Below are 12,719 nucleotides of genomic sequence, written 5' to 3' on the forward strand. Positions count from 1 at the left end.
GAAGAAAAACCCAGAAAAGCATTGTTGGAAAATTTTGCCACGTTATTTTCAAATCATTCAGAACTGATCAAAGTCAAATGGAAATAAACACTATTAGGAAATACCAGCCCAGGTTTTGAATTGAACATTAGGCCATGTGTACTTTGAATCAGTTTTGCTCTTTTATTGGGATTACAAGCATGGGATATGCCTGTCACCGCGAGGCCACCATCTAACGGCCATCCTTAAAATATACTCTAGAAGGTGGAGGTTGCCCATATCTTGAACTGCTACAGTCCACGGCATGAATCAATTACCACAGCATGTCGATAATTAAGAGTCCCTTGCTAAGCCATTGAAAGGGCCATTAATACAAACACATTTCTGGGACCATGGTGATTATTCAAACTTTAGCAAATGGGCTGCGCTGACAAGGTCAGCATTTGTTGCCCATCCCCATATTCCCACGAGAAGCTAATCACAAGCCATTTTCTTGAATCTCTGCAGCTCCTCAACAGAAGGTATTCTCACAGTGCTGTTGAGCAAGTACCACCAGGATTCATATCTAGTGATGAAGAACGAACAGCAATTAATTTACAAGTCCGGACATTCCAGGTCTAGAAAGAGAGCCTCTCCAGGTGGGTGGTATTCCAACCTGCATTCTGCTTTTGGTCTTTTTGTTGCCTTAGAAGTCCAACCATGGATGGCAAAGAATGAAATAACTTCTCCCCTTTCAAACTTTGTAGAGCCAGATGGGTTCAGGCCACCCATTGGACTCACACTTTTGTGTCACTGGCATGGCCTTCTGGATAACTAATCTCCTACTACGACCACAGTCCCGCTGTATTCTTCTAATAACAGTGATTTCAATAGAAAAAAGTTATACCCGGCTCGGAATTTTGAAAATCCGTAGCCAAAAATTATCGCTATTACAACCAAGAAAGTAAATGAGAAACAGTGATGAAGACAATCTTATAGAAGAGAAACACGGTCCAATAAACTAGTAGAACGAAGACTTGAATGGGAAGTATGACCAGATCGCAAAGGTATATGAATGCACGACTGCCTATGGGGATGACCAAACTGAATGCTTGTAAAAAGGTTCCAAGTTTAGAAAGACATCTTTATTATCTGACGCAAGTCATCAGGACATTATCTGATTTATTTGTAGTGAACTTTAAGAACATTTATTTAGAGGAAACACTAATTATCGTACATTACTAATCAAAATACATTGACTACAATTTAATTTCAAAAAGTAGAATGAATCATATAATCAAACGTAAAAGATGCTTGCAAGAAATAAATCCCATCAAAAATAAAATCCCCTCTTCTTGAAATATTATCCGCCTTAATATGTTTGGCAAATATACGTGATACTAGCCATACTGGTGAAACCAGTATCAACCTTGGTAATAGTTGATTTGCTTCCATCTCCTGCATCAGGATTTATCAAATTGGGTGAAATATAAAAATAAACGGCTGGATGTAAGCACCTAGGGAATGCAGGGTGCATGTTCCCTTCATTAAATTACTGCCTTCAGAACACAAAAGGTAGAAAGTACTAAAGCACTGTAAAAAGATAAATTAAATTTCAGGTCTGAAAAATAGAGACCAAAAAAGATATATACCTTGCTTGATCATTTTCCTCTAAGAAAAGTCTTAAAGTTCTGAGGATATCATTGGGGTGAACAAGTTGCAAACGTTGCTGAGATATCAAATCTGTACAGGCTTTTATCTTTTTATCATCTTCTTCACTTATGCATACATCTTCCAAAGTATCCCCTTGACCCTCTACTTCATCTTCTATTTCTTTTACCTCCTCTTCATCAAGCTGCTTCAATAAAATGTCCGTCTCCTAAAGTCAATAAATGCATCTTGTTATAGAAAAGGAAGCAATATTGCAGATCCTTAAATATTAATAAATGGTCACAGCAGATTATCAGTTTACTCTAGAGATAGCATATTTTATATTTTAAATAAATATTACACCCGCAAATTTTTCTGTGTGCCTTTTTATTTTCCTCATGTTACTCATTTAGACAAGTGATAAAGACCAAATATATCAAATATATTATTCCCACATGGAATTGTGAGAGATAATTACAATAATAACTGTTCATCCTCATGCAACATAGTTATAGGTGGATAATCTCGGGAAAAATCTTCACTATCAGAGAAGCATTACCAAATATATTTAAATGACAGGAGAAAGTGGGAAAGCATAAAGATTGCTCCATAATGACCCAAAACATGAATGCGGTGTTACCTGAAGTATATTTCTGGCATTTGTTCACATTCAAATTTTATCTTCTGTTTCAACATCCCTACACTCTCTAATTCTGATAAAAATAAATATTCGTAAAGGAATATATTCAATTTTTCCAAAAAGCAGAACAAAGATTACTGTTGATAATGCAGGAGGCAACACTATGGTTCAATAACATGATTCAACCTTTTAGACTCTAATGAAACAAATGTAATCAATGAAACCCTCAGCAAGTTTGCTGCATTTCCACAAGTGTACTGGAAAGTCCCGAAACACCCATCAGGTGGGATTCAGTACTTCTCCCCATGCTGCAATGTTGTTGCAGTGTTTTCCATCACATTCCATCAGTGTTTTCCATTCCATCGACGATCCAGTTACAGTGGGATAATATGCAGAGACCCAGATCCGTGCACTTGGAGGGGACGATGGTGTTTAACACCCAGCTGTAATCTATGAACAACAGCCTGACGTTTGTGTTGCTATTGTCCAAGTGGTCCAATGCATAGTGCAGTTAGCGAGATCATATTCTCGACCTGCGGTTGCAGTAGGCAAACTGTAGTGGCTCCAGGTTCTTATTGAGGAAGGATATGTACCATAACCAACCTCTCAAAGCACTTCGTCACCATGGACATTAATGCCACGAGTTGGTCGTCATTGAGGAACGTCTCCTTACTCTTCTTGGGTACCGGTATCATTAATGCCCCTTTGAAGCAGATGGGAACCTCAGACTTCAGTAATGAGAGGTTAAAGATGTCCACGAAAACTCCAGCCAGTTGGTCTGCACAGGTTTTAAGAACACAACCAGGTATACCCTCCTGAAGGATCTTCTGACGTTAGTTTTGTGACTGAAATTGTAATATCATCTGCGGGCTATGGGGGCCCGGGAAGCCACAACAGTGTTCTCTCTGTCAAAGCGTGCACAAAGTACATTGAGCTCATCTGGGAGTGATGCTTCGCTGTCACTTTAGCTGCCCCCTGATTTCACCTTGTAAGAAGCAATGGCATGCAAGCCCTGGCACAGCTGATGAACATCTGCCTCATACTCCAGGTTGGAGTGAGTTCGTTTTCGTCTTTTTGATAGCCTTGTCAAGGTCGTATCTGGACCTTGTATAGCACTACGTCATCAGACTTGAATGTCCGAGATCTGGTCCTCGGAAGAATGTGGACCTCCTGGTTCATCCAAGGCCTTTAGTTGGGGAACACTCTGATGGTTTTCATGGTAACACAGTGCTCCACACATTTTCTTATGAAGTCAGTAACAACTGCGGCATATTCATTCAAGTCTGTTGTCGAGTCATAGAAACATAGAAAATAGGTGCAGGAGTAGGCCATTCGGCCCTTCGAGCCTGCAGCTCCATTCAATATGATCATGCCTGATCATCCAACTCAGTATCCCATACCTGCCTTCTCTCCATACCCCCGATCCCTTTAGCCACAAGGGCCACATCTAACTCCCTCTTAAATATAGCCAATGAACTGGCCTCAACTACCTTCTGTGGCAGAGAATTCCACAGATTCACCACTCTCTGTGTGAAAAAAAACGTTCTCATCTCGGTCCTAAAAGACTTCCCCCTTATCCTTAAACTGTGACCCCTTGTTCTGGACTTCCCCAACATCGGGAACAATCTTCCTGCATCTAGCCTGTCCAACCCCTTAAGAATTTTGTAAGTTTCTATAAGATCCCCCCTCAATCTTCTAAATTCCAGCGAGTGCAAGCTGAGTCTATCCAGTCTTTCTTCATATGAAAGTCCTGCCATCCCAGGAATCAATCTGGTGAACCTTCTCTGTACTCCTCCATGGCAAGAATGTCTTTTCTCAGATTAGGAGACCAAAACTGTACGTAATACTCCAGGTGTGGTCTCACCAATGCCCTGTACAACTACAGCAGAACCTCCCTGCTCCTATACTCAAATCCCCTCGCTATGAATGCCAACATACCATTTGCTTTCTTCACTGCCTGCTGCACCTGCATGCCTACTTTCAATGACTGGTGTACCACGACACCCAGGCCTCGTTGCATTTCCCCTTCTCCTAATTGGCCACCATTCAGATAATAGTCTGCTTTCCTGTTCTTGCCATCAAAGTGGATAACCTCACATTTATCCATATTATACTGCATCTGCCATGCCTTTGCCCACTCACCTAACCTATCCAAGTCAGGTTGCAGCCTCCTAGCATCCTCCTCACAGCTAACACTGCCCCCCAGCTTCGTGTCATCCGCAAACTTGGAGATGTTGCATTCAATTCCCTCGTCCAAATCATTAATATATATTGTAAATAGCTGGGGTCCCAGCACTGAGCCTTGCGGTACCCCATTAGTCACTGCCTGCCATTCTGAAAAGGACCCGTTTATTCCTACTCTTTGCTTCCTGTCTGCCAGCCAGTTCTCTATCCACCTCAATACTGAACACACAATACCATGTGCTTTAAGTTTGCATACTAATCTCTTATGTGGGACCTTGTCAAAAGCCTTCTGGAAGTCCAGATATAACACATCCACTGGTTCTCCCTTATCCACTCTACTAGTTACATCCTCGAAAAATTCTATAAAGATTCGTCAGACATGATTTACCTTTCATAAATCCATGCTGACTTTGTTCAATGATTTCACCACTTTCCAAATGTGCTGCTATCCCATCTCTAATAACTGACTCAAGCATTTTCCCCACTACCGATGTTAGACTAACTGGTCTGTAATTCCCCGTTTTCTCTCTCCCTCCCTTTTTGAAAAGTGGGGTTACATTAGCTACCCTCCAATCCTCAGGAACTACTCCAGAATCCAAAGTGTTTTGAAAAATTATCACTAATGCATCCACTATTTCTGGGGCTACCTCCTTAAGCACTCTGGGATGCAGCCTATCTGGCCCTGGGGATTTATCTGCCTTTAATCCATTCAATTTAGCTAACACCACTTCGCGACTAACCTGGATTTCACTCAGTTCCTCCATCTCATTTGACCCCCGGTCCCCTGCTATTTCCGGCAGATTATTTATGTCTTCCTTAGTGAAGATAGAACCAAAGTAGTTATTCAATTGGTCTGCCATGTCCTTGTTCCCCATGATCAATTCACCTGTTTCTGACTGCAAGGGACCTACATTTGTTTTAACTAATCTTTTTCTCTTCGCATATCTATAAAAGCTTTTGCAGTCAGTTTTTATGTTCCCTGCCAGTTTTCTTTCATAATCTATTTTCCCTTTCCTAATTAAGCCCTTTGTCCTCCTCTGCTGGACTCTGAATTTCTTCCAGTCCTTTGGTAGGCTGCTTTTTCTTGCTAATTTGTACGCTTCATCTTTTGTTTTGATACTATTCCTAATCTCCCTTGTTAGCCACGGATGCACTACCTTCCCTGATTTATTCTTTTGCCAAACTGGGATGAACAATTGTTGTAGTTCATCCATGCGGTCTTTGAATGCTTTCCATTGCATATCCACCGTCAGCCCTTTAAGAATCAATTGACAGTCTATCTTGGCCAATTAACGTCTCATGCCCTCAAAGTTACCTTTCTTTAAGTTCAGAACCGTTGTTTCTGAATTAACTAAGTCACTCTCCATCCTAATGAAGAACTCAACCATATTATGGTCACTCTTGCCCAAGGGGCCACGCACATCAAGACTGCTAACTAACCCTTCCTCATTACTCAATACCCAGTCTAGAATAGCCTGCTCTCTCGTTGGTTCCTCTACGGAGGAACTTGGAGTCCTTGAATATCGCCCAGTTTACCGATTCCAACCAGTCCCGTAGTCGTTTCTGTGCCTCCCCGACAAGCTCTGTGCATTCCTCACCACTGGGGGACTTCAGCAGGTTAAGCAGCATCTGTGAGTGCTGGGGGAATGGGGGGGGGGGGGGGGGGGGGGGGGGGAGAAGGAATTGTCGACATTTTGAGTTGGAACCCTGCAGTGGAGGGGGTAGATAGCCAGTATAAAGAGAGGGATTGTGGTGAGACAGGGGTTAGTGGGTGATTTTGTGGACTGAGGAGTCATACCCCCTTTGAAAACAGATAAAGATTGCAGTAGAAATCCTCAAAGACTCATTGAATCTTCAAAAGCAATTCTGCAACACCAAGAGTAATAAACTATAAAATATATCAATCTGGTCAACATTAACTCCTTGCAGCAGCTGGAGGAAAAAATGAAACAGTAATAAGTCTGTTTATATAGTCCTTTCATGCACTGCACAATTAAATGTTTTTATTCTCACTGTTAGGTTGAAGGAATAAACTAATTTGTGCATATCAAATAAATATGAAATAAATAACCAAGATAATTTAATTTTTGGAGACACAAAAGACAGTAGATGCAAGAATCTGGAGCAATAAACAAACTCAGCAGGTCAGGCAGTGTGTGTGGAGGGAAATGGACATAGTTTGGGACGAGACCCTTCCACATTCCTGCTTTTGGTCATTAGAATTCAAGGGAGCAGACCATTCATTTCATGACTTTCCCAGTTAATAGTTCTGAAAATGTTTAAATTCTAAATCAAAATGTCCAACTAAAATTTGTGCTCAAGTTTCACCAGTGGTTCTTGAACAGCAGCTCACTATTGCATTAAGGCAAAGACCTCTTCTTTCATAACCACATCACCCAGCTGAAAGTACAAAGTCAAGGGTATCCTTGCCATAAACATAATATAAATAATGTCAAGTCAAGTAGCAAGTACCCATTGCAAATTCATTTTTGAATGGTTAATGGCCAAATGGTTAGCAGATTTCCTGCTTCATTTGAGGTGGAGCCACATTGCTTTGTATTCTTATATGAATCCAGCCTAAATCAATGCATTTGCTACAAAAACTTACAAAGTCATCACTTGCAATGATCATACAATATAATGAGTTCACTTTTGCATGTGTATTTACATTTCTCAAAATAGGATGCATCACATCCAACTGTTAGCAAATAAAGTAAATCAGCCGCGATGTAACAAAACTCTAGCAAATGTTGTTCTAAACCAAATTTTTTCAGATACCGAGTATGACCGAACGATTTTGTACCTGAAAATGCAGTTACCTTACCTTATCCAATTCATACTTGGATGTTTCACAATTCTTTATAAAAAACTCTGTCAGTTTGATGATATCATCTTCATTTTCAATTCCCAAAGCCTGTGTGGTGAAAATAATTTAGAATTTTAAATTTTAATCTTCAAATCAGAAATATCCCAAACAAAAGTATCATATTACCCTCCCCATTAAAATCTTTAGTTTCGACTGCAATTTTATGATAGACTAGCACAAGTGTGCCCGTTGGGCCCGTCCTCGTAGGGTTTCCATTGTAACCGGGAGGGGAGTGGGGGGGAGGGAAGGAGGAGGGAAGTGTGGAGCGGGGAGGGGAGGGGGGTGGGAGGGGAGGGTTGGATGGTGGGTAGGGGGGAAGGGGTGGAGGGGGGAGGGAGATGGGAGGGAGGGGGGTAGGGGGGGAGGGAGATGGGAGGGAGGGGGGTAGGGGGGGAGGGAGGGGGGAGGGAGGGGGGAAGGGGGGAGGGAGGGGGGAAGGGGGGAGGGAGGGGGGAAGGGGGGAGGGAGGGGGGAAGGGGGGAGGGAGGGGGACCTCCCCTTTTCCCAGTACCCCTCTTTCCCCGTTGGGCCCGTCCTCGTAGGGTTTCCATTGTAACCGGGAGGAGTGGAGGGAGGGAAGGGGGAGGGAGGGAGGAGGGAGGTGTGGAGGGAGGAGGGGAGGGGGAGGGAGGGGGAGTGGGGAAGGTGGGGGAGGGTGGAGAGAGATTGGAGGGAGGGGGTAGGGGGGGAGGGGGAGGGAGGGGGCCTCCCCTTTTCCCAGTACCCCTCTTTCCCCGTTGGGCCCGTCCTCATAGGGTTTTCAATGTAACCGGGAGGAGGGGAGGGAGGGAAGGGGGATGGAGGGAGGTGTGGAGGGAGGAGGGGAGGGTGAGGGAGAGGAGGGGGAGGGGAGGGGGAGAGAGAGGGGAGGGAGGGGGTAGGGGGGGAGGGATGTGGGAGGGAGGGGGGGAGGGGAGGGGTTGAAGGGGGGAGGGAGGGGGACCTCCCCTTTTCCCAGTACCCCTCTTTCCCCGTTGGGCCCGTCCCCGTAGGGTTTCCATTGTAACCGGAAGGGGTGGAGGGAGGGTGGAATGAGGGGGGATGGGGAGAGGGATGGAAGGGTGGAGGGAGGAGGGAGGGGTGGAGGGAAGGAGGGATGGGGGGGAGTTAGGGGTGGAGGGGTGAGGGAGGTGGGGAGGGAGTTGGGGAGGAGGGATTGGGGATGGAGGTTGGAAGGAGGGGGGGAAGGAAGGGGTTGAGTGGGGAAGGGGGACCTCCCCTTTTCCCAGTACCCCTCTTTCCCCCACCATCAAGCCCCCTCCGCAACGACCCCTGTTGTCCCTCTCCCAGTCCCCATTCTCAGACCCCCCCCATTCTCTCTCTCCCCCAGACACACTCTAAATGCTTTTTTCGAAAGACCTGCCCCGGTGGCCCACGAGCATAGTGGCCCCATGCTGTTCTGTGTATGTTAAGTGACTCGCAATAACAATAAACTCTACTTTAAAACAAATAGTGCTTTTCTTGCAACATTCCCGGTGACTAAGTGCTTCTCACGGCGATATGTAAGCTCTCTCCGCGATATATAAGTGCTCTTCGCAACAATGTCACACAAGCTGAAGACCTTGGAAAAAAAAGGTCAGAAATAAAAAAATGTAAATTTAAAACCTCTGTAAATAGTAGACACCCAATAGCAGCTGCTTGTCGATTGTGACGTCACACGCTGAATACCACGGGGGGGGGGGGGGGGGGAGGGGGACAGCTCGAGCTCATCTCACAGGGGCATTGTGACATCACACGCTGAAGACCAATAAATCAGTTAAAAAATGAGATGATGGCGGCGCTGCCCTAGCAGCTGCGGCTTACCTACAGTCCATTTGTCTTTGTGTTTTTGTTGTTTTTGTTGTCTTAATTGTAGTTGTGATGTGGTGTTTTTGTGGTTGTGTACTATGTGTGTATGTGGGCGGGAGGGGGGGAACTGTAAAATTGTATATGTGTCCCTTCCGAACGGAGACCCGACCTTTGTGTTCTGGGCCGTGTCTCCGTTCCTGCTGCGGCCTACCATCGGCCCAACTCCTGGAGCTGGCGGCCTCCAGGGCTCTGGTTCGCTGAGCCCACGGACCAGACTCACCATCAGCGGAGCTGGCCGTTCTCGGAGGCTGCGGGAGCGGCTGCGACTCGCCTTAGGCTCGGGCCGCGTGGATGCCGACATCGGGAGCTCCGGCAGCGGCAGCGTGTTCGCCCGCCCCGGATCGCGGGGCTTGGGTCGGCCCGCCGCGGATATTTCACCGTCCGGCGCGGCCTGAAATAGGCCACGGAATTTTCTCTGCTCGGCGGGGGCTTCAATGTCGGGAGCCACGACTGCCCCGACTTGCAGCGGGGCTTGGGTCGGCCCGTTGCGGACATTTCACCGTCCGGCGCAGCCTGGAACATGGCAACGACAACAGCCTGACCGCAGGAGAAGACGGCAGGGGAAGAGAAAAGACATTCTGGCCTTCCATCACAGTGAGGAGGGGACTGGAGGAGACTCACTGTGATGGATGTTTCTTTTTGGGGGGTTTTGTGTTGGTTGGGGTTGTGTAATTTGCTTATTTTATTGCTCTTATTGTTGGACTGTGGGTGACGAAATTTCGTCCAAAAAACTTGTTTTTTGGATGACAAATAAAGATATCTTGAATCTTGAATCTTGAATCTTGAATTTAAAATATATACGACCAAATTAAATGAAAATATCACGGCCGGTTTTCCAGGAGATTGGCGATTCAGTCGGTACAAAAACCGTGGCGCGACGGATTACCGTTTTGCCGAAATCACTGATAGGTACAAACTAAAAACATGAAACATATATATAAATATAACACAAGATCTGAGTTTTAATAGTATATACTAGACAAAGTGGGCCCGTTGGGCCCATTCCCCACTCCCCCATTCTCTCCTCCCCCATCCCAACTCTTACTCTCCCCACACTCTCCCCTTTGGCCCGTCCTCTTAGGGTTTCCATTGTATCCGGGAGGGGGGGAGGGAGTGAAGGGGGGAGGGAGGGAGAGGGAGGTTTGGGGGAGGGAGGTGTGGAGTGATCGAGGGGGAGGGAGTGGTGGAGGGAGGGATGTGTTGAGGATGGAGGGGGGAGGGAGGGGGGGAGGGTGATGAGAGATGTGGTGGTATTTGTGGAGGGAGGGAGGGGTGGGGAGAGAGGGGGGGAGGGAGGGATGGGTGAGAGGGGAGGGATATGGACCTCCCCTTTTCCCAGTACCCCTCTTTCCCCCACCACCAAGTCCCCTCCGCACTACCCCTGTTGTCCCATTCCCCATTCTCAGACCCCCCCCATTTTCTCTCCCCCAGACACACTCTTAGCATCAGTTAAAGGCCCGGGGGGGGGGTGCGGGGGATCTGATCAGTGAAAGGTCCGGGGGGGGGGGGGTGATTCAAAGGCCCGGGGGGGGGGGGATAGCGGGGAGATGTTCTCCCGGGTGTGGGAGAGAGGAGAGAAGCAAGGGGAGAGAGGAGAGGTGAGCCGGTGATCGCGGGCTTGCGCCGCTAACGGCGTCCATTTTTTTGGTGCGAGTGAGGAGATGCCGCGCATGCGTGCTGAGTACAGAGTGAGGAGATTCCGCGCATGCGTACTGAGCACAGCCGCACCGCAGCGCCCCCCTTCTGTCAAAACTTCGATAAATGAGGGGGGGCAGCACTTTTAAACCTCTGTAACTTAAAAAATATGCGACCGAATTAAATAAAAACATTATTTTCCAGCAGCGAACCGCGTGGTGATTAAGGCGGTACAAAAACCGTGTCGCTACGGTTCACCGTTTTGCCGCAATTGCCGTAATTCAGCCGACACTCAGTGATATATATACATACAAGATCTGAGTTTTAATAGTATACTAGAACAAGTGTGCCCGTTCAAAGCGGGCCCGTTGGGCCCGTCCCCACTCCCCCCATTCTCTCCTCCCCCAGCCCCACTCTTACCCGTTTGTTGATGACAGATGTTGCGGTATTTGTGGATGGGGGAGAGTGTGAGGGGGGAGGGGGGGGGATAGCGGGGAGATGTTCTCCCGGGTGTGGGAGAGAGGAGAGAAGCAAGGGGAGAGAGGAGAGTTGATCCGGTGATCGCGGGCTCGCGCCGCTAACGGCGTCCATTGTTTTGGTGCGAGTGAGGAGATGCCGCGCATGCGTGTTGAGTACTGAGTGAGGAGATTCCGCGCATGCGTACTGAGCACTGCCGGACCGCAGCGCCCCCCTTCTGTCAAAACTTCGATAAATGAGGGGGGGCAGCACCTTTAGACCTCTGTAACTTAAAAAATATGCGTCTGAATTAAATAAAAACATCATTTTCCAGCAGCGAACCGCATTCTGATTAATGCGGTTCAAAATTCGTGGCGCTACGGTTCACCGTTTTGCCGGAATTGCCTTCAGCCGACATCAGTGGAATATATATACAAACAACGCTACAAGATCTGAGTTTTAGTAGTATATAGATAGATAGATAGATAGATAGATAGATAGATAGATAGATAGATAATACAGTCAGTTAGGTTCTCTCTCCCTTCCCAATCCAAGATCAATTTAATTTTGTGTCTCATGAATCTGATAGTCAGATAGAATCTGATATCACGAATAGATAGAGTGGTCAAAAAGGCTTTTGGCACATTGGACCATCAGTCAGAGTATTAAGTATTGAATTTTAGTTCTGGGCACCATGTTATAGGAAATATGTTGTCTAGCTATCTATGATTCTACTTACAACCATACATCTTAGACTTATTATTGAACAAGGATTTTTATATCAATCCAGACATTGCAGCAACAAACCTGAAAGGGCTTGCTGCACCCACAGCCTTTTGTTGCCTCTCCCCCCCACTAAAACCATACAGTTGTGCCTTTTCATTTTAGCTACCCAGAAAAATAATGCTTGGACAGTCCTCAGCTCTTAACCCAGTAGATGCCAGATCTGACAGTCCAACCCTCAGGAAGAGGACTCATGTACACAGGAACAGAGCAAGGGATCAAACTATTAGCCAATAACAAGCTTAGCTGCAGAAGTGAACTGAATTTCAGTGCACATTGAAGAGCATTAACATGTGAGAAACTGAATGACACCAGTCCTATCCATCGGCATATAAATCTTTCACTAAAGTTCATACTCTCTTACCGTAACAACATTCCAATAAGGGCAAGGATCCATAAATTTAGAGTGTACAGTGTATTGACTGGATGATTAAGCAGTATTATAATGTGAAATATTGAAACATGTGTCCACATAATTGTGTCATACAATATAAAGGCTGCTCAAAATATTCCTATCAAAATCTTAAAATCTTACAGCAAATATGGCATCAAGTTTAATTAGCGATTGTTCATCTTGCTTCAGGGAACTAAGAATTTTCAGAAGTTTGCTTTCAATCAGGAATCCCTGTAAAAACAAAATATTGTCACTTTAAATTCTAAATGTGGTGTAATTCTGTCAGGATGAAGACAGGTCCTCCC

At 45.9% G+C, this 12,719-nt stretch overlaps 1 protein-coding gene across 1 annotated transcript in view; it reads right to left on the reverse strand.

The window, feature by feature from the left end:
• drc1 (dynein regulatory complex subunit 1 homolog (Chlamydomonas)) overlaps positions 1 to 12,719 on the reverse strand; it is a 51,180-nt gene that overhangs the window by 4,272 nt on the left and 34,189 nt on the right. The window contains exons 12-14 of the mRNA XM_078399350.1: positions 12,556 to 12,645; positions 7,257 to 7,346; positions 1,611 to 1,837 (exon numbers count right to left, since the gene is read on the reverse strand). Coding sequence (XP_078255476.1) covers positions 1,611 to 1,837; positions 7,257 to 7,346; positions 12,556 to 12,645 — 407 coding nt within the window. The remainder of the gene's footprint in view (positions 1 to 1,610; positions 1,838 to 7,256; positions 7,347 to 12,555; positions 12,646 to 12,719) is intronic.

The sequence above is a fragment of the Rhinoraja longicauda genome, chromosome 5 (genome assembly GCF_053455715.1).
Source record: "Rhinoraja longicauda isolate Sanriku21f chromosome 5, sRhiLon1.1, whole genome shotgun sequence".
NCBI classification, from domain to species: Eukaryota; Metazoa; Chordata; class Chondrichthyes; order Rajiformes; family Arhynchobatidae; genus Rhinoraja; species Rhinoraja longicauda.